The sequence below is a fragment of the Osmerus eperlanus genome, chromosome 2, assembly GCF_963692335.1.
Source record: "Osmerus eperlanus chromosome 2, fOsmEpe2.1, whole genome shotgun sequence".
Taxonomy (NCBI): Eukaryota; Metazoa; Chordata; class Actinopteri; order Osmeriformes; family Osmeridae; genus Osmerus; species Osmerus eperlanus.
Genome location: NC_085019.1, coordinates 10,602,650 through 10,630,136, shown reverse-complemented (window position 1 = coordinate 10,630,136; position 27,487 = coordinate 10,602,650). Strand labels below are relative to the sequence as shown.

The window sequence follows — 27,487 nt, the reverse complement described above, 5'->3', positions numbered from 1 at the left end:
GTAGCTATAATAGTTTCAACTCGTCTAGGAAGGCTTTCCACAAGGTTTAAGAGGTTTATGGAAATGTTTTACCATTCTTCCAGAAGTGCATTTGTGAGGTCCAACATTGATGTGGAACAAGAAGGTTTGGCTCGCAGTCCCTGCTCTAATTCATCCCAAAGGTGTTGTATTGGGTTGAGGTCAGGACTGTGTGCAGGCCACTCAAGTTCGTCCACACCAATCTCGCTCATCCATGTGTTTATGGGCCTTGCTTTGTGCACTGTTGCACAGTCATGTTAGAACAGGAAGGGGCCATCTCCAAACTGTTCCCACAAAGTTTGGAGCATGAAATTGTCAAAATGTTGGTGAATTATTGCATTTCAGGAAATTAACTTATGGGTAGGAAATATTTAATGGATTGGGCTCGGCGGGGTATTTTGTCATCCATCCATTCCTACTCCATGCTCTTGATTATGTAATTGACCTACAGGTACATCTTCTAGGCTATGTTTATTTGTTTTAATTTTCTAATGTGAGTCAGTGGCTTGGCAGTATTTTAACAGTAAGGTTTGGTTATTTGTGTTAAACTGTGATGATTCTTTTGGTGAAACATGAATTTAAAGTAAAAACCATTTGCAAGATAAATTGTTCTCAATTGGTCTTAATTTGTATTTATAGTCGAGTCCGTTTCTCTGTTTACATTTTACAGACTTAAATTTGAATGTAGACAGTGTAAATTGAATAAAGGTAAATAATGGATGTCTAAATATTTTTTTTAAGTACAGAGATTGGTGTTTTGAGAATCCTAACCATTTCAATATTTTCTTAAAGGTCTGTATACTACAACTGTTGAGTATGAAGTTATGATAATGTAAGACTATGAAATTGTTAAGCAGTAGTGTGGTATGTTACATTTCATAGTTTTTGATGGTTTTTCTATGTGTTTTTTAGATGCCATGTTCCAGCAAGAGATCCAGGGACCAAGGATCCACTGTTGAGGTTAGACTTCCTTGTGGGAAAAAATGCTAAACCAGTGTGTTTAAGTGATAAGATTAATTGAGAAAAATGAATGTGAATGAGCATTTTTAACAATGTCTTTGTTACGGACCCATGTTTAAAATGTCCTAATTCAGTCTGTATAGTTGTGGTTGTGTGTTTTTTCTTTTCTCCCTTCTTTCTTTCTATTCGCTGCATGCAGGTATGGTCTAGTCAGCGTTTGTTGGCGGTTGGCTATCAGTCTCCCTATCTCGTGATTGGCAATCAGCTGCGCACTTCCAATCAGCGGTTTAGTTCGGCGGTTTTGCTTGTTTAGAGAGTTGTCAAGTCAGAGAGACTTCTTGTTGAAATCATTGTAAATGTTGTTATTATTTTGTTAGAATGGTTTGCTTCATAGTGAACCCTTTTAATAGAGCAGTTAGTAGTGCAGCGTTTATTCGAGGGTGGCGTTCATTCAAGGGCAACGTTTAATTGGTAAGAGAGATTCAGTGAATTGTAGCTGCAGTGCAGCCATAGACAAACACAGAATAGACAAGGAAGTCAAACAAAAGCCCAGTGTAAAATGTATGCCGCGCGTGTCTCTACTTTGTGTACAAATCTGACGCAGCATGCCGTAACATTCTTACAGCTTTCAAACAGAAACCTGTGCAGAAAGCACTCACCACCAGCAACAGATCTATAGCACGCAAACTTGGTGTTGATGAAAAGCACATTCAGGAATGGTTAAGTCAGCTACCTCGCCATATTGTATACAATATGTATAACTATCTATAGGCCTGAATGCAATTGTCGCAATTGCATTATAATAATGTATAATTTTTTTTCAAGCAATGTCTTAATTTAGAATTATATAATTGTATTCAGAATTATTACGTGACTTTATTTTGAAGGCCTTTTGGGACGCTCATGAGTGAGAGAGTCGACAACAGCAAGCGAAGCACAGACAATTTAAAGCTCTGATAAAAGTTTCAAGTTCAAGTTTATTATCATATACTCATAAACAGCATTTATAAGTAATGAAATTCTTTGTGCTCAATGTCCGTTCAACTTGCAGAATAAAAAAATTTAATACTAAAGAATGGAGAAAAAGGGTAGAAAAAATAAGAAAAATTGTAGTGCAAAAAGATATTTCAAGGACAGTTCAGCATCCTGATGGCATGTGTGAGAAAACTATCCCTGTATCTGCTGGTACAGGACCTTATACTCTTGTATCGCCTTCCAGAAGGCAGGAGGGAGAAAAGACTGTGGCAGGGATGACTAGGGTCAGAAATTATCCACTTGGCCTTTCTCCTGCACCGCTGGCTGTAAAGGTCCTGAATGGATGGTAATGCAGTCCTTGTAATACGCTGTGCAGATTTGACCACTCTTTGTAGTGTCTTCCTGTCCTGGGCAGTGCTGTTGCCAAACCATGTTGTAATGCCACCAGTCAGTATGCTCTCAATGGTGCACCGGTAAAAATTGGTCAGTATAGTGCAGTCCATGCCAAATTTCCACAGTCGCCGCTGAAAAAAGAGCCTCTGTTTCGCTGTCCTTGTAACCACACCAATATGGTGTCCAGCTCAGATCCTCACTGATGTTGATACCAAAAAATCTGAAACTTTTGACTCTCCACAGCTGTGCCCGCGATGTGAATGGGTGCATGTTCTCCCTGCAGCCGCCAGTAGTCCACTATCAACTCCTTGGTTTTTGCTACATTAAGCAACAGGCTGTTATGCTGACACCAGGATGTCATTGTTGCCAACTCTGCTCTGTAGGCAGACTCATCACCATTCTTGATGCAGCCGATAATGGTGGTGTCATCAGCAAACATAATGATAGTGTTGGACCTTTTTGTGGCTGCACAACCATAGGTGAACAGAGAGTACAACAGTGGGCTTAACACACAACTCTGTGGGGCACCAGTGCTGAGTGTTAGACTGGTGGGGTGATGTTACCTAGCCGTACTGCCTGTGTCCTGTCCAGCTGCACATGGAAGGACTGATGTTCGGTCCTGTAGTTTTATGATGAGCCTGGATGGTACTATGGTGTTGAAAACGGAGCTGAAGTCGATGAAGAGCATCCGCACGTATATGTTGTTCTGATCCAAGTGAAAGAGAGCAGTGTTCAAGGCCAAAGCTACAACATCATCTGTAGACCTGTTCGGCCTATATGCAAACTGGAGTGGGTCTAATGCAGGTGACAGGCAGGATGTAATGTGGTCTTTGACTAAAGTCTCAAAGCATTTAATCACAACAGGGCAACAGGGCGGTAATCATTGAGACAGCTCACTGATGGTTTCTTAGAGACTGGGATGATGGTGGCCCCCTTGAACCTATTGGGGACGACAGACTGCGACAGGGAGAGGTTAAAGATGTCAGTGAACACCTCTGCCAGTTCAGGAGCACAGGCCTTGAGAACACAGCCAGGGATGTTGTCAGGTCCTGGAGCTTTATGCACATTCACTCTAAGTGATAAGTTTAAGGTTGTTATAGAGGTTGTTAGCAATCTAAGGAAACCTCTATTCCCTTGTGTAGGCTACAGCATGCAGCCAACAAAGTATGTTGTTTTGTGTCTGTATTTGACTTTGGTGAATGTTATTTACATGCTGCGCATGTCATTGCATGTTCATATTAAGCTAATGTGGTCTTTATTTTCTCATTACAGCGTGAGTTTTAACGGTGGATTTGGAGAAAAAGCTTCAAATAAATCTGTAGCAAGAAAGACACTTGTGCCTGCCAGTGTTTCATGGGATAATAGTATGCTACACTTGTAAATTACTTGTGTAATAAATACTGTGTTTTAACCAATTAAATAACCGTTTTCTGATTTTTTGGGGGAGGCGTTTAATCGAAGGTGCCATTTATTACACAATGTTCATTTTTGGTGCAGCGTTTATTCAAGGTCAACGTTTAATCAAAGAAAAACTGTAGTTTTCTTCCCAGCATGGGAAGGCCAAAGGATGTTTACAATTGTAGTAGGCCATTGATATGTTTTAAAAGTTCAGGGATGTAATTTGTTGGATAAGAAGCCCCCATCCCCCACTCCAGAGACAATTGATGACAGAGAGGTGCTGACATTAAGTTAAACATAGTCATGCGTTAAAGAGTAGAGTAAAAAATAGAGACAAAATGTGTACATGGATGTTGAAACTCAGTGCTCTGAGTTTGTGCATGTCAGTTTAGACAAACGTAGCCTTTTCAACCTCTAGGTTTAATTCTCTCTTTTATACATTTAAAGTTGGATTTGACATTTAACAGACATTTAATCATTTAGCAAGTTGTTTGACTCAAAAACCATAACGAAGTACATATGGTGTAAAAAATCTGCAGTCAAATTTGGCGAAATTGCTAGCTTGGATGTTATCTTTACATATAGATGGGTTGGTGGTTACAAACAATGAGGATGCGCACGCAGCTTCAAGGCAGAACAATGCCTACCATTTCACCTCTAGTTTATATGTTCCCCCCCCCCCCCCCCCCTTCTGAATAAAGTTAGATAGATCTGATTTGTTGATATCTGTTGCTATGAAAACCATTTTAGCCAAGCTAACTAACATTGTTTTTAGCTAGCTGACATTACCATTCAATCACTAACAAAACACGAATAGAAATACTTTGCTAACAGTCCTCACGTGTAATCAAAAGCTTGTAGTGAGATCACATGCATGACCCCCCGAGACAAGCTTTCATGTTTGCATCGCTAGCATCTCGTCATATTACACAGCCGGAAGACAGCTAGATAATAAATATTGTAGCGTCAGCGCCCTTGGGTACCCAGCATGCAGTGCACACCAAAAACGCAAATAGCTGTGGAAACGCAAATAGCTTGGTTACAACAGCTGTGCAAGGGATTTCAGTTGTTGTGTTCGTTCACTTAAATGTGTGTAATGTTATTGTTTTTTTACTTAAGATAATACTGTTGGTCACCCTGATTGTGCATGTTGTGTAGTTTAATGGGATCAGAGAGTCTGACCATGACAAAGTATTGTTAAGCTGCTGTACCATCACAAGGTACACTTGCTAACAGCTGGACATTAGCTATACCTTGGTCCAGTTCCCTACATGACTCTTGACAGTTGTTTGACTGAGACTCTAGAGAGAGCTGAATTCAGGTAGAGTTCTAATAGCCATGGTCTTGTAACCAGTTTCAGTTTTGAAAACAGTGTGACTGTGTATGGTATGTTTTTTGGGCTACTTCTAATACTCATACGGCTGCCGCATTTATGCCTTGGCATGACCTGCGCTGGGATAGAGGGAAACCGCATGGATGGGGAAAGTGTGTGGGCAGAGCAAGCAGTAGTAGTACATAACCTACACACTTCCTTTAGTGAAGTGTATCCTCACTTTCATAAAGTTATTGTTGTAATCAAAGCTTTTAACCCTTGTGCTGCCTTCGGGTCACATGACCCAAAGGTTCATAACGAACCATCGTTGTGTTTACCCAATTTTACCCAATACAAAAACAAATAAAAATAATTTTCTTTTAACCATCGCAATGTGGGGGGTCTGAGACAGCCCAACGGTTAAAAGAAAATGATTCACTTTGTTTTGGTATGCGGTAAAGTTGTCGCAATACGACGGTGGGTCACAATGACTGATGGGTCAGAATGACCCGAAGATAACACAAGGGTTAAAGAATGGATCTCTGCATGATGGGCCTGACCAGAGCACAGGTGGCCTGACACAACACGCTTCAAAGTTGTCACTTTCAAAAGGGTGGCATTTTAACCCTGTCAGTCCAACATGTCTAAAAGTTGGTACGCATGCCTTATTGCCAATGGGGAACAAATAAGTCTCAAGAACCCATAATGTCGGCAGCATGGATATTTCTCTACAGTGACAATTTGTGAAGAATTTCAAAAGATGACTTCAAATCAGCCATTGATCCAATTGTCTTGAAATGTTGTGTACATGTATGAAATACATGTCTGTGTCATGTCAATTTTGTAATGGTTTGCAATGCTGAGGAGGAACCCGCCATTGCTGCCTGCAGCTATATTTGGTGGTATTATTATTTTTTACCCATGGGAGTCAATGGCAGCCCCTAGACCAGTACCGTAAAAAGTTGTGAAATTTGGCATGTTGAAACTGCAGACCATTAGTAACTACCATACCAAACATGGGCCATGTGAGACAATAGGTGGCGCTACAGGCCACGCCCCAATATGTCAATTTTCAAATTGATGCCATTTGCAGGCCATAAGTCCCAAAATTCTGAAATTCATTACATATGCCTTATTTCTCATGAGGAATAAAAAAGCCTCAAGAAGCTATAACAGCCACCATATTGGATTTGTCTGTACAATAAAGATTAAGGAAACGCGTTTTTTCCCTACTCCTCCTACATTTTTGATCGAATTTTCTTCAAAATTGCCATAGATGATATCCAGACTGAGCCTCACAAAAGTTATCGTAGGGATTTCTGATTTTCAAAACCGTTTGTCCGGTAGAGCCAATCAAAATCTGCAACAAAGCAACCAAACAGGACGTTTGGTCAAATCTCAGCAAATCTTTGAGATATCAACACCAAACTTGGTATGTCACGTGGAAGACACTACAACATGTTACCATGTGCAAAGGCAACTTCATACCTCTAAAAATGATTGATATAAAGCAAATTGAATTTATTGCTAATGCTAAAATAATGCTTTACACATCCGCCGGCCAAAAACTGATACTCTGATTCAATCACTAGTTCATATGAAGACTCTTGAGAATGTTGAGTACACAAATCTGAGAAAAAGTTGACTGTAACATGAAAACTCGATTTTTAGTGAATATTTGAAACATGCATGCTTGGCTCATTTCTAGGGCTGTTTCCCCAAATCCTCTCTCCCTTTGCTCCTGTGCGCGCGTGCTCCACATTCTCTCACACACAAGGGGCCAGAGCCCCTTGACACACGCATGCTTTCTTGAAAATGTGTGCTGACCAAGCCCCCACCCTCGTTTTTTAGCCCCTGTTTCATTTCGCTTCCAATCGCAGCTCGCTGTTACGAATACAAATTATTTTTCGGCGGCCATTGTTGTTTCCCGTGTCCCGTGAAAGTCGTCTCCCGTGAAAGCCGTGTTGGAGGCAGCCACTTTCGGTAAGTCCTGGTTTTACACATTTTAAGCTAGAATTAATGATTGGGTTTGTGAAAGTACACTACTCTTGAATTATGGTGAAGGTTTAGCACTTTTAGACCTTATAGATCGTGATTCTGAAGTGACGGAAAACCAAACTCGAAAAGTAGCTACTGTAGCTCTAGCTTTTTTCCTCTGTGTTTTTAATTAGTGAGTCATTTTGCATCTCGGCAAATTGTTCATCAAAAAGGTCGAGGAGAGCAGCCTTTAGGAGAAAAAGCAATTCCCCACAGACCTGTCGGCTCATAATGGTGATTTTTGGCGTGAAAGTCTTTGTAATAAGCCTATGCGGCAGGGAGACTTTTTCAAGGCGAGCCTGTTTCATTCGTCATATGCCCTGAGAAAGCGACCTACGTTAGCCAGGCTAGTTTTGCCAATTTCGGTAAGTCAGGCTATTTAAAGGTCTCTTACAGTCAGAATCACTGTTTACAAGCAAAGGTCGAGCTGGTCTTTTGTCAGATGTGTATATATTGACCAGTTTAGAGGTAAATACTCTTGCCAGAGCCTGGAATCGAACCTGTGTTTTGAGTGACTGCATGGGTCTCCATGACGTCAACACATTTGGATTCAAGTTCAAGTAATGACACTGCATTTCACAGTCAAAACTGAAGTCTGTATCAAGTGTAGATGGGAAAAGCTTCATTTTTCACAACTGACATGGACCCTTTCTTCACTTTGACAGGTCTGGAGGGTCATGCAGAGGCCTGCTCAACAGAGTTCAACAGAGGATGCAACAGACTCGAGGATGGTGAGATCCACACAGACCCCTTGCTGGACTACCCCTCTCTAGCTGGACAGCTTCTCTTCAGCCCTGACCCCAGAACAGCTTGATCCAGCTGGCCTGCCTGCCTGCCTGCCTGCCTGCAGGCCCTGCTTGCCCCTGCCTGCCAGCCCTCCAGAGACAGTCACCCCACAGACACAGTAGCTCTGCAGCCTGCTTTTTTGAGGACATTGATGAAAAAGGACAAGCCAGCATTACTTTGATGAAAGTCTAAATGTTTAATCCTTTCCATGTGCCAGTATGCCAAGCTGCTGACTTTGTGTCTTAAGTGATGAAACTAGTTCAAGTGATAGACTTTTGACCTGAATCCAATGATTATTCATCTGAATAAAAACCACTCAAGAGAAGTACTGCTTCTTGGAGCATTTGTGCTCCACATCAGTACATCTCACACATTTGCCTTTGTTTCCATGGGATTCATGGAATTGTTAGTTTCTGCTCCACCATTTCCACCCTAGTGTAATAATAAGTATAATTTAGGACAGCAATTACATTTTTGTGTTATCCTTCCGCATTACACACATTTAGTCAATGTTCTTAAACTCAACCGATTATTGTCATTTTACCATACTGTTCATATTGAACAGACATCAGTGTTTACTTGGAAAGATGACTGTATATTTCCACTTTTGATTTGTATTTCCATCGTAAGTTTGGTCTTTAATTTCATTTGGAAGTGGTATTAAAAGGTCTTACATTTAACTTGTTTATACCTGTAGACACCCTGTGAAGCCCCCACTGCAGAGACAGTTGGTGACAGAGAGGTGCAGACATTAAGTTAAACATGCCTTAACCCTCGTGCTGCCTTCGGGTCACATGACCCAAAGGTTCATAACGAACCATCGTTGTGTTTACCCAATTTTACCCAATACAAAAACAAATTAAAATAATTTTCTTTTAACCTTTGCAATGTGGGGGGTCTGAGACAGCCCAACGGTTAAAAGAAAATGCTTCACTTTGTCTTTGTATGCGGTAAATCTGTCGCAATACGACGGTGGGTCACAATGACTGATGGGTCAGAATGACCCGAAGATAACACAAGGGTTAAGAATAGAGTAACAAATAGAGACTAAATGTGTAAATGGCTGTTGAAACTGAGTTGGTGCATGTCAGTTTAGGCAAAGGTAACCTTTTAAACCTCTAGGTTTAAAACAAATTCAGATTTGATTGGAACTCTCTTTTATACATTTATAGTTGGATTTGACATTTAATTCATTTAGCAAGTTGTTTAACTCAAACAACCATAACACGGTACATATGGTATACAATGCTGCAGTCAGATTTGGCGAAATTGTTAGCTTGGATGTTATCTTTACATATAGATGGGGTCTTGTTGATGCGCACGCAGCTTCAAGGCAGAAAGACGCGTTCCATTTCACTTTTACTGTACCTACACCTTTAATGTTCCCGCCATCCCCCCATTTCTGAATAAAGTTCGACTGATCTGATTTGTTGATTTCTGTTGCTATGAAAACCAGTTTAGCCAAGCTAACTAACATTGTTTTTAGCTAGCTTGCATTACCATTCAATTGCTAACAAAACATTAGTAAAAATAGCTTGCTAATCGGGCAGAACTTGAACTCGGGCAGGAGACTCTGAGACCTCAGCGCACCACTAGCATCTCGTCATATCACGCAGTCGGAGCACAGCTAGATAATCAGCGTCAGCGCTCTTGGGTACCCAGCATGCAGTGCGGCATGTTAAAAAAACAACAGCTACGCAAGGGATTTCAGTTGTTGTGTTCGTTCAGTTAGATGTTTGTAATGTTATTGGCCGGGTTTCCCAGATTCGTTAAGAAGCTCTTAACGCTAAGAGCTTCTTAGGAGCGTTCTAAGAGCGTTCTAGAGCGTTCTTAGAACGCTCTTAAGAAGCTCTTAGCGTTAAGAGCTTCTTAACGAATCTGGGAAACCCGGCCATTGTTTGTTAGTTAATATAATCTTGTTGGTCACCTTGAGTGTGCATGCTGTGTAGTTTAATGGGAACAGAGAGTCGGCCATTTTACTATCACAGGCTATACTTGCAAGGAGCTGAACGTGGGCTGTGCCCTAGACCAGACCAATTGCCTATGAGGCTAATCTTGATTCTGGATTGACTGAGATTCTGGAAAGAGATCTACTCAAGAAGAGAGTCAATATCTGTGGTTTTCAAGCCATCTTTGAGAAAGTTTGAAAACAATGTTGCGGTTAATATGTTTTGATTGTGGGAGGCAACTTTTGGACTACACCTAAACCTCATGCGGCCACCGCACCACCCGCACTGGCAAAGAGGGAAACAGCATGGATGGGGAAAGTGTGTGGGCAGAGCAAGCAGTAGTAGTACATAAACTACACACGTCCTTTACTAAAGTGTATACTGACTTTCATAAAGTTATTGTTGTAATCAAAGCTTTTAAAGAATGGATCTCTGCATGATGGGCCTGACCAGAGCACAGGTGGCCTGACAGAACACGCTTCAAAGTTGTCACTTTCAAAAGGGTGGCATTTTAACCCTGTCAGTCCAAAATGTCTAAAAGTTGGTACGCATGCCTTATTGCCAATGGGGAACAAAGAAGTCTCAAGAACCCATAATGTCGGCAGCATGGATATTTCTCTACAGTGACAATTTGTGAAGAATTTCAAAAAATGACTTCAAATCAGCCATTGATCCAATTGTATTGAAATGTTGTGTACATGTATGAAATACATGTCTGTGTCATGTCAATTTTGTAATGGTTTGCAATGCTGAGGAGGAACCCGCCATTGCTGCCTGCAGCTATATTTATTATTACACTTCTTCTGCCATTGGAGTCTATGGCAGCCCCTAGAACCATATGGTAAAAAGTTGTGAATTTTGGCACACTCATTAAGCACAGTCCCCTCTTTATATTCACCAAGTTTCATGTCTCTCATTGGAGCACTCTAGCGCCACCAACTGGTCAAAGTTGGACTTGTGTTTACACACGTAACTTTTGAACCGTGTGACCGATTTTCAAAAATGAGGTACCATTGGATTCCCTGGGTCAAGACGAGTTCAACACACCCTATGACGTCAATTTCCGGTTATATAGATTTTCCGCCATTTCCGGTTTTATCGAAAACCTTTGAAAGCCTACTCCTCCTACAATTTTTCTTTAATCTTCCCCAGAATTGGCACACATCATCGTCAGAGCAACCTTCACAGAAGTTATCCAAAGATTTTTGATTTTCAAAACCGTTTGTCCGGTACAGCCAATCAAAATCGGCAGCAAAGACACCAAACAGGAAGTTGGGTCATATCTCAGCCAATCCTTGAGAAATCAACACCAAACTTGGTATGATGACTCGGAACCCTCATCTGAGGATGTCCAAACAATTTGGTGTCATGTGATCACTGGGCGTGGCCGCAGGATGCAAAAATGTGTTTTGGCCAATAACTGTTGATTCGTTTGCCTTTATTAAGTGATTCCTTTGTCTCGTGATATCTTGGGACATCCCGTGTGTGACACATGATAACTTGTGATAACAGCCGAATTGATGCGGCCGCCATTTTGAATTACTGAAAAAACGTTTTTTCTGTACTCCTCCTACAAATGTTTTCCAATCTTCACCAAATTTGGCAGAGATCATCTTCAGACCAAGCCTCTTAAAAGCCATCATATGTTTTTTGGATTTTCAAAACCGTTTGCCCGTTACGGCCAATCAAAATGTGCCGTTAAGCCAGCAAACAGGAAGTTGGGTCGTATCTCAGCAAATCTTGGACGGATTCGCACCAAACTTGTTGCGTGTACTCTTAACCCTCTTCTGAGGATGTAAAACATGTTTTATGGGTCATTCGATTGCTTGGCCACCTCATTGCTGCTTGCAGCTATATTTATTATTACACTTCTTCTGCCATTGGAGTCTATGGCAGCCCCTAGAACCGTATGGTAAAAAGTTGTGAAATTTGGCACACTCATTAAGCACAGTCCCCTCTTTATATTCACCAAGTTTCATGTCTCCCATTGGAGCACTCTAGCGCCACCAACGGGTCAAAGTTGGACTTGTGTTTACACACGTAACTTTTGAACCGTATGACCGATTTTCAAAAATGAGGTACCATTGGATTCCCTGGGTCAAGACGAGTTCAACACACCCTATGACGTCAATTTCCGGTTATAAAGATTTTCCGCCATTTCCGGTTTTATCGAAAACTTTTGAAAGCCTACTCCTACTACAATTCTTCTTTAATCTTCCCCAGAATTGGCACACATCATCGTCATAGCAACCCTCACAGAAGTTATCCAAAGATTTTTGATTTTCAAAACCGTTTGTCCGGTACAGCCAATCAAAATCGGCAGCAAAGACACCAAACAGGAAGTTGGGTCATATCTCAGCCAATCCTTGAGAAATCAACACCAAACTTGGTATGATGACTCGGAACCCTCATCTGAGGATGTCCAAACAATTTGGTGTCATGTGATCACTGGGCGTGGCCGCAGGATGCAAAAATGTGTTTTGGCCAATAACTGTTGATTCGTTTGCCTTTATTAAGTGATTCCTTTGTCTCGTGATATCTTGGGACATCCCGTGTGTGACACATGATAACTTGTGATAACAGCCGAATTGATGCGGCCGCCATTTTGAATTACTGAAAAAACGTTTTTTCTGTACTCCTCCTACAAATGTTTTCCAATCTTCACCAAATTTGGCAGAGATCATCTTCAGACCAAGCCTCTTAAAAGCCATCATATGTTTTTTGGATTTTCAAAACCGTTTGCCCGTTACGGCCAATCAAAATGTGCCGTTAAGCCAGCAAACAGGAAGTTGGGTCGTATCTCAGCAAATCTTGGACGGATTCGCACCAAACTTGTTGCGTGTACTCTTAACCCTCTTCTGAGGATGTAAAACATGTTTTATGGGTCATTCGATTGCTTGGCCACCTCATTGCTGCTTGCAGCTATATTTATTATTACACTTCTTCTGCCATTGGAGTCTATGGCAGCCCCTAGAACCGTATGGTAAAAAGTTGTGAAATTTGGCACACTCATTAAGCACAGTCCCCTCTTTATATTCACCAAGTTTCATGTCTCCCATTGGAGCACTCTAGCGCCACCAACGGGTCAAAGTTGGACTTGTGTTTACACACGTAACTTTTGAACCGTATGACCGATTTTCAAAAATGAGGTACCATTGGATTCCCTGGGTCAAGACGAGTTCAACACACCCTATGACGTCAATTTCCGGTTATATAGATTTTCCGCCATTTCCGGTTTTATCGAAAACTTTTGAAAGCCTACTCCTACTACAATTCTTCTTTAATCTTCCCCAGAATTGGCACACATCATCGTCATAGCAACCCTCACAGAAGTTATCCAAAGATTTTTGATTTTCAAAACCGTTTGTCCGGTACAGCCAATCAAAATCGGCAGCAAAGACACCAAACAGGAAGTTGGGTCATATCTCAGCCAATCCTTGAGAAATCAACACCAAACTTGGTATGATGACTCGGAACCCTCATCTGAGGATGTCCAAACAATTTGGTGTCATGTGATCACTGGGCGTGGCCGCAGGATGCAAAAATGTGTTTTGGCCAATAACTGTTGATTCGTTTGCCTTTATTAAGTGATTCCTTTGTCTCATGATATCTTGGGACATCCCGTGTGTGACACATGATAACTTGTGATAACAGCCGAATTGATGCAGCCGCCATTTTGAATTACTGAAAAAACGTTTTTTCTGTACTCCTCCTACAAATGTTTTCCAATCTTCACCAAATTTGGCAGAGATCATCTTCAGACCAATCCTCACAAAAGCCATCATATGTTTTTTGGATTTTCAAAACCGTTTGCCCGGTACGGCCAATCAAAATGTGCCGTTAAGCCAGCAAACAGGAAGTTGGGTCGTATCTCAGCAAATCTTTGATGGATTCGCACCAAACTTGTTGCGTGTACTCGTAACCCTCTTCTGAGGATGTACAACATGTTTTATGGGTCATTCGATTGCTTGGCCACCTCATTGCTGCTTGCAGCTATATTTACAACTGATATTTCTGTATTTTATATAAAAATGCATACTTATTATTTATAAAGATTACATAGATTTAAAAGCATTTTTTTTGCTGCTCATTTACAACTGAAAATACGAGTGAAGTGTAGAATGAAATAGATGTCTTCTCATTTCCCCTGCAAGAGGCAGCCTCATCGTTGAATCAAAACGAATAAATTTGGCAGACCGGTGTACAAATTGACCTAATGTCTAAGGCTTAAACGTCCTTTTAAGTTTTCCCTTCTTGTGATATTTTCAGGCATTTAGCCTACTCATTGCATTCATTCATTAATAAAGAACCCCTTTGAAGATTATTCTACGACGTTACCGGCAGTAGAAGATGGAATCGCGATTCAAACAGTACCATCTGCTAACTGAAAATATGCCCCCAAAAACGTAAATAAGCTGGACATTTATTTAGTGGAAAATCGCTCATTCATAAAAAGCTCACTGGTAGCGATCATTGTCAGTAACAACGCAAAATGCGATATAGCCCTGTGTGGAGAAGCTGCCCCGGTAAATTGTACTACTACGGTACAGTACTAGACTACTGCTGTGTTCGTCTCGGTAGCGATTGCGTTGGTTGAATTGGATTTAACGTTCCGTTGTACGGTTTAGGCTGAAATTAATTATTTTCATGAACAGATTGACAAAGTTTAGGCTGTGGCAATGAAGTTCAAGTTAGTAGTTAGATAGACTTTTGATTTAAGTAAGGGGAGTGCCGAACATGTTCTGTCGCCGTTTGACTTCCTACAGCTGTGTAGATGTTTTTGTAGTGTCTCGCGTAGGCTACAGCGTTGCAGTGATACACTGGATTGAAACCACAGGTAATGATAATTTCACTCACAAATCGTTTACTTGTAATCTAATGTCATAATAAATCCTACAACGAAAATGTATATGTGAGGAATGTTTATTTTAACGATTGAAAACAGATAACGCTACATCATAGACCACTGTAGTATGTGTTGCCCGGGCAACACAGGCTAATGTCATGATGCTAATACTTCAGTGAAATAGTAGACTACTGTTTCCGAAAGTAGATGTACTTCCTTAATAATATCAGCTTATACTGTACATTACACATCACAATTGTGTGTCATATCACAAAGTAAAATTAGTAAATAGTTATCACCCTGGCCTCTTTGCTTGTGGCGTTTCTGCAGCTGCCTTGCAGTAAAGCTATAGTTAGCCTAGCTATCCCCCAAGTTAACAGATGCGAAACGAATGTTCTGCCAAAGGTAGTCACGCGTGTTTTCGTGACGTTAGTGACGTAGTGACGTTAGTAACGTCAGTGACTGTGGCTAGCAAATTAGCCACCGTTAGCTTCACTTTTCGCCACAAAAACTTAACTTCAGCCTAAACCATGCAACGGAACGTAAATTCCAATACAAGAAACTCAATCGCTACCAAGACGAAACTTTTGACACCTACGTTGTCTATGTAGGCCAAATATTGACTGAGTTTTAGGGGGGCGAAAATAAACAATAAATAATAATAAATATATATGTGAGAGAACAAAGGTTGTGCTCTCGCCGAAGGCTTGAGCACACCCAATAATAATATATATGTGAGAGAACAAAGGTTGTGCTCTCGCCGAAGGCTTGAGCACACCCAACTAAATGTAAATGCAAAGTTATAAAAAAGCATGTCCCAATGTAAAATATGTGTTCTTACATTTAAGATAGTATTCATAAAGGGTGGTCATTTTTTTAATGATCTCCCTCACAGGCCCCTCTGGTATGAAGCCTATGCCTGCAATGACCTCTGCTGTAAACCCCCCCCCCCCTCTCTTCTCTTTCCCCATGAAGAGCAGGGGCTTTAAGTCCAGTTCATGCAGCTTATTGACCTAAAAAACAGACATTAACAAGTTATCTGGCTTTGTCCTATCAGCTCTCTTGCCATCTGATCAACTACCTTTGAAATGGTATCATACTTCTTCCTTCTTTTCTTCGTATCTACTATACTTCTTTTCAAATTAACAACGCTAGGGGTCCTGACAGGAAGACTATAAGATGTGATGCTATTGATGCTATTTATTGATTAAATGATATGGCCTGATGCCAATGAAATCTGGCATTTATATCAAGTTCTGACCAGTATAGTATGGATCTGAATGGAACAGTAACCTAAGACCTCTACATTCTCACTCACAGATATGCGGGCTGAATCTATCACTCTGCCTGCGTTGCGGTGCTTCTTTACATTCTCCCCCCAGTCCCCAACATGCAAACTCTCCTCCTTGGACTTAATCCTCTCTTTTGTTGAGAGGCTTGCAAAACATGAAAGGCATGTTTTGCGGTTGGCAGTATTCATGACCTGGCAGTAAGGGCAAGGCCTGCTTTTGGGTTTGGTCATTTTCTGCAAACATAAACACATTGACATATTATAAGCATTACAAGTAGGAATACGAGTAACACACATTAAATAATTCTTAATCTTACATTTCATTCCTATGGCTTATGGGTATTGTAGTAAAGCATAAACTTCGGCACAATGGAAAGAAGTAATATATATATTTGTCTCACAAACACCGAGAGGCAGGTAAGCAAGCAGACAGATGGAGAGTTGGGGTGAGTGGGATGTTTCTTTGGGACACAAGAAAGTGCAATATTAGCTTTGAATACAAATAGTAGATAATAGACTCGGAAGTACAAGGAGGCCGGGAACGTAGCTACCAGGTTGTAAAAACAACGATCTGGCGGTGAGTGGAGGGCAAACCAGGGTATGTCACCGCAAGTTATTGGGAAACTGGACCGCAGGTGTGGATCTTGTGCAGGTAGGATGGACTGGATCACTGGAGCCTGGAGATGCACACAAACACAGACAAACAGAAAGACAGAAACAGAAAGACAGGCAGAGCCTGTGGAGGGCTTAATACAGGTGATAGAGATAGGTGGACACAGGTATACACAGGTACGTCCTGATAAATTATGAAATAGGCTACTGTAAGGCAAGGATATGGTGAGGTAATAAGGATATTCCAGAAAATGCGTGACTTGAGCTGCAAGTAAGAAAAGATAAAAAATACAATACAATAAATGTCATACCTAGCAAGCTATGAGATGTAAAAAGGACCACGCCAGCAAAGATAAACATTGGTCTGAGTCCAATGAATGTGCACCGGTTCATGACCTTGCATGACATAACGTTAGACTAGCTAGCTAGCTAGCACAGTGTATTAGCCTATTTTTGCAGTTTACAAAGTCAATTAATTTATATTGGTGATGCAAAGCACCGGGCAATGTACGTCAAACATAATAACATTAAACCAACCTAAAAAACAATTTTAAAAAACTGTATAGGATAGTATCTTAAATATATGTTTACCTCATCGATAATAGCTTACCTTTTCAGAACGAGAGAGCGGAGGTTTGGTTGACAAGAAGTAGTTCCAGCCAGATCTTGAGCGTCAAACTTTTCAGCGACTTGTGTGTAATAATAAAATTACAATAATGTTGGATAATTTATAGGTTTTGCTGTCAGTGCATTTGACATGCTTGCTTCCATGCGCTTAAAATTATGATTAAAATAAAATGATATTCCTCCCCCGACGGATTTTTATTTCATTTTTTTTTAATGCATATAGCCTACGTTTTTAGATCGGTTTATTTTGTATCAGTACATTTTATAAATAACCTTTATGTCCTTAAATAAGGTTTATGTCATTTATAACGTTTATGTCTTGGATATAACAAAAAAAAATCATGTTGAAAGCACATCGGCCGGATTTTTACGAAATCACCCGACTTATTTTGGTGACGTTTCGTAAAAATCCGAAAGCCACTCATCAAAATCTATGGGAGACCTAATGCGTCAAAATACGACGCCATATTTCACAATTTTCTACGGGAAAAGCCGAACATATTAACGTGGAAGTCTATGGCAAGCCTTTTTAACATTTAAAAGCTAAGTTTGACTATCCGGAATTAACATTGTAGATATCAACAACGTCTTTCTGACTAGTCGTAATTACATTTTGGATAGTTGGAATTGTCATTCAAGATATCTGTAACGTAATTGTGACTAGTCGAAACTACAGTTAGAGATATCTGTAATTCAGTTTTGACTAGGCAAAACTGAATTACAGATATCTGCAATGACGTCATTGGAAACGACATTCAACTCGTCACACATCTTAAATGACAATTGCGGATATCTGTAATTCAGTTTTGACTAGACAGAATGAAAGTTAAAGATATCTCAAACGTCATTATGACTAGTGCAAATTATTGTGCATGACGTTGCTCTATTTTAGATATCCATAAATACGTAATTCCCCCTCCCCGCCAGAATCAAAGTGAATGGATAAACGAGCAGTCATGGCGTTGGCTGTAATCGAAAAAACCACCAGAAAATGGCATGACCACCTAACCCTAACCCTAACCCTAACCCTAATTAAAAGTTAACAGGTGCTCCGCCTAAAGTGGGATGCGGGCCTAACAATGATTTGCATACACATACAGATATCTGCAACGTCATTTCGCCTAGTCAAAACTCTAATTCAAGATATCTGTAATTACATTTTGACTAGGCAGAATGAAAGTTACAGATATCTCAAATTTCAGATATCTCTAATCAAAATTAATTTCAAGATATCTATAACTTGATAATAGATATCTACAATTAAATTATGACTATCCCTAACTGCAGTTAAAGATATCTACAACGTCATTTTGACTAGTCATAATTCCAGTTACAGATATCTACAACGTAATTTCGCCTAGTCAAAACTTAATTTAAGATATCTCAAAATGAACATGTAGATATCTTGAATTGAGGTGAATTAAAGATATCTTGAACTGGAGTTATGACTAGTCAGAATCAAATTGTAGATATCTCAAACTGGAATTACAGATATCTACAATTCAGTTGCGGATATCCGTAATTCACATAGTGGATATCTGCAACTGAATTGTAGATATCTGTAATGATAAACCCCATACAAATGAATGTCAAAAGTGACGTCATTTGTCCTAGGAAGAATGTCTTTGTGGATATCTGAAATGACAATTATGGATAGGAAGAATGTAATTGCGGATATCTGAAATGTTCTTTTTGACTAGGCAAAACTGAATTACAGATATCTGCAACACATATCCAGTCTAGCTGTTAAATGTTAAAAAGGCTTGCCATAGGAAGTCAATGTGCGTCCCTAGGCGTCAAAAAACGACGAAAAAGGCGTCCCCCGGCGTCGGTATAGTGACGCCAAAGGGCTCTGCCCAAGCGTCAATATTTGACGAGTTGGGATGAGACTGGGTTGTGGGAAGTTACAAAATCCTTGCTCTCGTAAACTCACAAACTTTGATTGACAGTTTCTATGACAACATGGACGCTGAGTTCGCTGTTTGCGGAAAACGGATGTTGCGCTGCCTACCAGTGACAATAGAAGACGAAATTTAAATTGTCTTGTTTGGAAGTCTACGCTTGCTGATTGCCGTTCACTGTAAAGGTAGATACATCAACTTGAATGCTTACCGTGGAGCCAGCCAACCTAATCTAGTTCAAACTAGAAGCTAGCAGTGATTGAAACGAGACTGCTTTTCAACTAGCTACTGTAGTGCTAGAAGTTGGATAGACAGTTAGCCCGCGCACCTAGCTCAATGTGCATGGTAAACGAACGCTACAAGAGCTAGCTAAGGTCAGGTAATCCCTGTGCCTTTTAGACACATTGCCTAAATGAAAAGTTACTTACATTGGCATTGACTTAAACTACTTAGACAACTCAATTGATTCATAGATGCACCACCGAGAAAAGTTAATGTTGACTTTAACTAACCCTTCGGAAAAGTTACTAGTTAGCAAGCTTACCAGAACACGATATTGTAAAATGTCTGTATTTTCTATCTTATTATCTTTCTTTCTTAAGACATCATGAGCAAACACGAGGATGCTTGGGATAAACTGGACACTGAGTTTGACCACTACTTAGTGGACATGAAACCATACGTTCTAAAGCTTGCTCGCAAATCAGGTAAACCCATCTCTTTATGACTGAAAGAACAGAAGACATACGCACTGTAGGCGTCCTATACGAGACTGTTTAACTAACTAGTAGTGTTTAAACACCTAAATTATGAAAATGTGCTGTGGCCACCAAGTTGCACTTTTGGTACTGTACCAATCCAATTCAAATGTATTGTATCGAACTATTGCTAACCAATTATTGGATGACATATTTAAGTTTACTTAGCTACAATTCTAAATATTTGCGTCATGTGTTGGTTGTGTTCAAATCAATTATTGATTTCTACTCCCGTGGAATAGGTAGCGCAATCCAAGGAAAACCAGAAGAGAAGCGTGCTTATGATTTATTCGTATTTTTCCAGAGCGCCAGCGATGTGCCCTGTGGATAAAAAAGCTTTGTGAACCCACGGCGTCCGGTTCTGGCCTCATGGGACTCAAGAACCGCAACATGTATGCCCGCCTGCTCCTGCACATGCTCAGACGAGACGTCTTGGAGGGCCCTTTCACGCAGAAACCTGAGTCAGGCACACTCAAGACACTTCCAACCTATATGGTAAACTAATCAATTTTTTTTAGGTAAACGATAGCATTAGGTCTGGTCTAATTTTAAACGTTATTATGCTAATAAAATGATAGGAATCAGTGCCATTATCACTTATCAAATGAGACATAATCTCAGTTGGGATGTTGGGGTGTTCACAATGTCAATCCAACATTAATTTTCCATTTACGCCTGACAGTTAGGCCTATGTATGAGAGAGATACTGCAAAAATGTCAGCAAAATCTAATGAACCTAACTATAATTGAGGTCCTTCATGAGGTGACCGGTCAAGACAAGTTTTAAATGTATTTCTTCTAAAGTCCGAACTGTGTTATTTAATTTCCAGTCCATCTACTTTGATGAGCCGCTGTGTGGTAAAGCAGCTGAGCAGAGCAGTGCCGGCCTGCCTGACTGGGTGACCGGAGAGCTGGACCAGAGGGACGAAAGTTGGGGAAGCCTGCTGAAAGAGAGGGCAAGCTCCTCACCTATGGCTTACCAAAACACGCACAGGTATTCTAGCCCTGGATAATAGATCTCACACGATACACATGCTATGCAGGAGTAGTAGCTGCCTATTCTCACCCAAACACACGTTAGTGTTCTCTATTTTACTTCATTATTACAAACAGGTTAACAATCAGCATCTGCTCACCATGGTGGTTTGCATTACCTTATGGATGCAAATTTCCTCCAAAGACTCCACTGAACTATTGTTTCTTCAGTAACTGATCGCTTGTAAAATGTACTTTTTCCCCTGACTTAATGTATTTTCAAGGGTAACACTTTGTGAGGAACTCTTCAAATTCTGTCACTCTTTTTCTCTCGTCTCTTTTCTTTCTTGACATGCACCCTTTTATAGAACGAAGTCAGATGGTTCAGAGATAAAAAAGGAAAACATCATTATTGCTTGTTAGGCTACTCATTAGCATGGCTTATATCTACTTGTCTTTTGATTTCTCTTCTTGTGTTTTTTTAATTTGGAATTTGAGTGTGGCTTCTTTGCCATGGCTTCACTAATAGCCTGTGTGCAAAAGGTGGCACACACTCTCAAACACACACACACACTCCTCATCCCTCTGTATCCCTGGAACGTGGAGTCTTTGACTGCTGGGTGTTTAGCAGCTCTAGGTGTGATCTTAGCAAGGGCTCTAAGTTTGTATACCAATTAACAAGGAAGATAATGGGAATCAAAGCATACTGGCTGGAAACGCACAAGGCTTAGCATAAGAAAGGTGAGGAAGGGGAATAGCGAGTTTTATTAATATCCACTGGTGGATTCCGGTAAAGAGTGCATGCCCTTGAATGCTTTGTTGAATCCATGTGTTACGACCCCAAACTGCTTATCTACTTTTAAGGGTAGGGAGCCATAACAAACAGCAAACACCGATGTAAAAGGGTAAAGTATTGCTTTATTCACAAAAACGACACTCCAGGGTACTATGAACGGTGCCAAAGAAAACTGGTCAATAAAGTACCCTACCTCCCTAACCAAAGAAAAACAACCGTATCTGAAATACATGTGGTGACACCTGTTATCCTAGTGTTGTGACGGAAGTCGCTACGTTGCTGTTGTTTATTGATACGTGATGGCAATAGTGATGGCAATAGGTGTGTTCGACTTCATGCAGCGCTGGCGGCGGCTGCCTTGAAGCTGAGAATGCCATCGGTTGCTTCAAGTCAGCCGAGCTGCAGGTGGCTGCAGGCGACGCCAGTGCTGCATGAAGTCGAACGCACATAATGTATACCCATGGGCGGTTTACCTATCCCCTCGTCCCTGGGTGATGACTGATGAGCCAAACGTTACAAAAAGTGCTATACCGAGTATAGGCAAAAAAACACATTTCATAAATAGAAATAGGACAATAGAATTACTGGGAAACTGGACAAAGACTAGGTTTACAAACACAACAACAGCCGACGATAACAAATAACAAACACAGTAATGGACTCATGAATGGAAGAAAGGCGAAGATTAAATGGGGGTGGGCTGAATCTCTGATTAGACTGGAACAGGTGTGCTGATGATGCATGGGGGGGTTTGACTAACCAATCCCGGAGGGACACCTGAAGTACAAACGAGGGAGGGAGAAATAAGAGGGAGACATCCACAAAGCACAACAATACGGACACACTCACAGCTACAAAAAACATGTGTCCGTAACACCAGAGGGATCCTCTATCGTCTCACTCTGCAGCCTCAATAGGGGTGTGTGATACTGCAAAATGTGGTATCCAGGGTTTTTCCTGGGTCAAAATGAGTCTTCGGTGCTCCAAAAAAAAAAAAAGATATATATTCTTTTTTTTCTTCATTTTTCTAATTAATGTATTTATTCCTAGGTGTTTTGCATCTCTCATCATGGCATAAATGCTGCCAATTAATAATTGACGTAACAACTTATTGTAAATGGTCAGCCTAGCCTATCGATTAAGGTAGGCCACTCTGGTTGGTTTACAACGAATGAAGCTGCGGAGCAAAGTTGCAACACTACCAACATTCACTGAAACATGAAGGTGGAGACTTGAAATAAAAACGTACAAATAAATCTATTGTGTCTACACAACACTGTTTTCAACAGATTGACTAGATGTCATTTGAAATGATTACGTTAGTTGTTTACACTTCTGTTGTCGAAGCAAACAGGATCGCCTTACGCCTGGGACACACTGCCTGCGACACACTGCCTGCGATCGTCTGCGATCTGCTGCGACGCGCCTGGAAGCGCCTCCTTTTTTCTTTCGGCGCCCATGTTATCAAATGGGACCGACCAGTCGGCTGCGACCAGTCGACCGACTTCGGGGTTATGCGGAGCGCCCAGCGTTCGAACCGGAAAACAGATGTAATCGTTTCCGCTTCTCATTTCCGTACACATCTGCAGCACTTGGTGATGCAAAGAACTTATATTGACAGAGAAGTTCAAGCATTTTATAAATTATATTACTCTACATTAGGCTAAGTGTGACAGGTAAGAATAAAGTGATGAGTTTATATAACGTTATAATAGCCTAACGTTAGACTGTTTCCCAGGAGGTACGCTAGCACTACAGTACACATTACAACGTTAGCCTACAGTATACACAAATAAGTTATCAATGAAATATATGAATTCAGCAAATTAATTTAAGAAGCTCATTTTAATTTACTGTCATATCCATATAAATCATTATTCTGGTTTCTATGGCTAGGACCTGCAGTTCCTAGAAGGAATTAAGTTCACTAGCCTACTACTAGACAAAAAAAACGTTAAAGTTAGCAGGTGCATAAGATTACGCTACCGACAAAATTTACCTGTCAGGGTCTTTGGGAAAGCGATGAAAGGCATAAATACTGTCACATTGGTAGTTGTTGCAGTTGATTGCCGAACACTGCGTTCTTTGAGTCCACTTGGACTTCGTTGTCATATTGTGTCTCTTTCTGTGTAACTGTTATAACTAGCTAGTATGTAACTTTGTTACTATTAGTCCAGGCAAAGTAGCGTTTTACAACAGACTAATTGTAAAACATTTTTTTTTGCAGCTTAGATCATTTCTATGAGGTGTCCAGAACAACATACTAAAAGTCCTAAGAAATCCTAGTTGAGGAAATATGTTAAATTCTCATCAATCCGAGATGTGTGCCAATAAGGCCAGGCGACATTACACCCCAATGGGGCTATTTTTTTCCTTTACTCCTATCAAAATGAAAATTAACACAATGAAACTACCCATGACAAGTACAACATTTTGTATTAAAAGTTTCTTTAAAAATGAATGTTAATATGCAAATGAGCTATACACTAATCGAATATGCCCAAAATACACCCAAATAGGCTTAATTTTTTCCTTTACTCCTACCACAATAAAACTTAACATAGTAAAAGTATAAATGAAAAGTAACTTTTTATTACAAGTTTCTTTTGAAAGTAATTTGAATATGCACATGAGCTCCACACTTATTGAATATGCTCTAATTTGAATAGGCAGAAACACCATTCATATGACATACATCGGCCCAATCTTCATCCAATCATCCTTCTGCCAATGACCTGATGGTCATTATTGGCATAAATCTCCCATCCAAAACATGCCACCCCCAGTCTTTTGGTCCATATGTTCACTTCCCCCTTTCCACTCCATCATTTGGCAAAAGACCCAAAGACTATGGAACTTTGCAGCTGTTGACGTTGGAGGGATAGTTACATTTATGCATTCAGCAGACGCTTTTATCCAAAGCGACTTCCAAGAGAGAGCTTTACAAAAGTGCATAGGTCACTGATCATAACAACGAGATAGCCCCAAACATTGCGGGTAGCCCCAACATTGCGGGTAGCCAAAACATGAAGCATACATTGTGAAAAACCAAATAAGTCCCAAAGGGAAGAACCATAAGAGCATGTTTAGACAAGTTACAATTAAACAACATGAACTTCAGAAGTGCAAGTGTGTACCTGTAGAAAAAGCAAGCAACAATAATATAATTCACAGCGAGTACAATAACTTTAAGTCAGTTACAACTAACCAACAAGAGCAACAAGTCTCTCAATAAGAGTCATTGTGATCCTGGAGGAAACTAACATCAGGTCCAGCCAATCATTCCTAAGTACCGGAACAAGTGCGTCTTGAGCCTTTTCTTGAACGTGGGGAGACAGTTAGTGTCTCTGATGGAGGTGGGGAATTGATTCCACCATTGGGGGGCCAGACAGGAGAAGAGCTTGTGTTGGGACCGGGCACTCTTGAGCGGTGGGACCACCAGACGGTTGTCAGAAGAAGACCGTAGTTGGCGGGTGGGGGTGTAAGGCTGGAGGAGAGACTTGATGTAGTCAGGTGCAGTCCCATTTACCGCTCGGAAAATAAACTGAGTCTCCACTATATTACGCTGAACCTCAAAATGCTTCTGACCTTAGATCACAATACTTTCTTTTAGCAATTTACAATTTTTATTGCTGCATACATAGCCTAACTCTTACATACATATACAGTACATTTGCCTCAACCCTTACTGTAGTTCTGGGCTTGTGCTATTGTTGTTCAGTTTCTGTGCAGGCATGAACAGGGGGGACAACCTGGATATTGAGCTCTGAGTAATGAGCTGTCTGAAAGAGCAGTGCAGCAGTGTCATTACACACTGCTGTGCCAGCTTTGCACGAACACTGACTGGAGGTCATGACGACAGGTTCTGAATCACGTAGCACTATCTGTGTAAAATACACAGTCAATTAGACAAACATTGATACTGATGTATCCTTTGAAGTGTTTTTGAAGTGAATTTTGCTACTATTCAGATACCGCTGAATTAAGAATTGGCCTAGTAAAGTTTCCTACAAGTCTATTACAATACGACGTGAGGTATACCATACCAAATATGTTGCAATAGAAAGATTTACTGTCAATCAACTTCGCCCCAATTACCTTACTTCTCCACTAACAGGTAGACTATAGCCATTTATCAAGTGTCTCAGAAGAATGTTTACATAGTCGAGAACATGCTCATGGTCAAATGAAAGCAGTTGTAATGTAAATATTTTCGTTCTGAGAGGCTTGATGAACGCATGCTATGCTGCAGTCATTGAACTGGAACAGACTGCAAAATTGAACAGAATACCCAAACCCATCCCTAAACATTAGCCTACTCTCAAGCTGTGTGGTTTTTCATTCTTCTGCATGGACCTGTGACAAGCTGCTCTGACACTGATAGTACTGGTCAACCTGTCTTTGTTTGAAACTGGTGGACAAGAAGATACAGCATTCATCCACTCAGTACTTTTATCATTATTCTAACAATATTTTAGAAATCTGAAACACCTGCCAGAACAGCAGTCTACATTAGACCTACAGTCGACACATTAGACCTACAGTCAGATGGATTACATAACGGTTGACCAGCATAAACATACAGGACATCTTAGTAATTATACTGTTGGTACTATAACCCCATCGCTAAAATGCAGTCTTCGTTTGACTGTTTTAATCGTCTGCGAGCAAAAATAAGACTAAACTACTGATAGCATAAGTCTAAACTAACTACTGATAGTTAGCTAACACTATCGCTATATCCGATGCCATTAGCAAAAGCTACACATATTACATACCTTCATAATTATGAATAAATGAGGAGGCGTAAAACTTAAATACCTTGTCTAACAGAGTACTCGGGGCTCTGGACGTCCGTTTGGCAATACGGTGTACATCGGAAATTGTAATTAAGGGTAACGTTAGCTCCTGTAAACACCGAAGGTAATCATTACTACGCTGTGTTTACATCAGTAGCGGACGGCCGGAAGTAGTTACATCTGTTTTGTAGAACCCGGAAAAATGTTGCGCATAACCCCTATTGCCTGCGATTGCCTGCGATCTGCAGCGATTGTTTCGGCAGCTGGTCGAATTTTTTCGCGAGACGCTTGCGAAATCAGCTGCAGGATGATGAAATACACCATATTAGTTGATATATTTGAATAAAAAAACATGTTATTAAGATTTTACTCCATAAATTGTAGACTACGGTGAACATTTGTAAAGTTGTAGACTTTATAATTACACAATGTTGGTAACGAACGTCCTTTACATGTGGTTACCCTGATGAAAACGAATGAAAATAAACGGATTGATCCGTTGAGCTAGCATGCCCGTAGTTGTTGTTTGTTTGAGAGAAACGAGTTATCACGCGTTGCACACAACACACACATAACCTACCGAGAGAGAACCCCCAAGTCTTTCTAAAATCAGCATCAAATGAATTCTCGAAGTTGAAAAGCACAGGGAGTTGTTGTATGTCAGCAACAATTTTACAAGGACAACGTAGAGAAGGATCAATGCTGGGATATAGCCAATGCCATGTTTATGTACCATGTCAGCGTAAAGGAAAGCTCAGAGTAGCTGAAAGGCTTGGTGACCGACGCGGAGAAATGCGCATCTGGTGTGAACAGCTTTTGCTCAGTCGTAGCCGATCGTGGCGCTGCGCGGCGCGTCCAGGCGCTTCGCAGCCAGTGTGTCCCAGGCGTAAGGTGGGTAACGTTAGCACTACAGCTTAGCAAACAAACTATCGTGATTCAACTCAGCTTCAGTTAGCTCTAGCTATCTTACTGAAAAATAGATCTGGACAAACATGCATCTTAAATTGTAGAATTACATGACAACACATTGTATTTATTTGAATGAAACAGTCAG

The 27,487-nt window shown here is 40.6% G+C and overlaps 1 protein-coding gene across 5 annotated transcripts in view; it reads left to right on the top strand.

The window, feature by feature from the left end:
- The first annotated feature begins 19,161 nt into the window (after window positions 1-19,161).
- The window catches only part of cep112 (centrosomal protein 112), a 242,863-nt gene continuing 234,537 nt past the window's right edge, over window positions 19,162-27,487 (top strand). For all 5 annotated transcript variants that reach the window (XM_062452773.1, XM_062452779.1, XM_062452765.1 and 2 more), the window contains exons 1-4: window positions 19,162-19,290; window positions 19,708-19,812; window positions 20,168-20,358; window positions 20,694-20,857. In XM_062452773.1, the coding sequence (XP_062308757.1) occupies window positions 19,713-19,812; window positions 20,168-20,358; window positions 20,694-20,857 (455 nt within the window). In that variant the 5' untranslated portion in view covers window positions 19,162-19,290; window positions 19,708-19,712. The remainder of the gene's footprint in view (window positions 19,291-19,707; window positions 19,813-20,167; window positions 20,359-20,693; window positions 20,858-27,487) is intronic.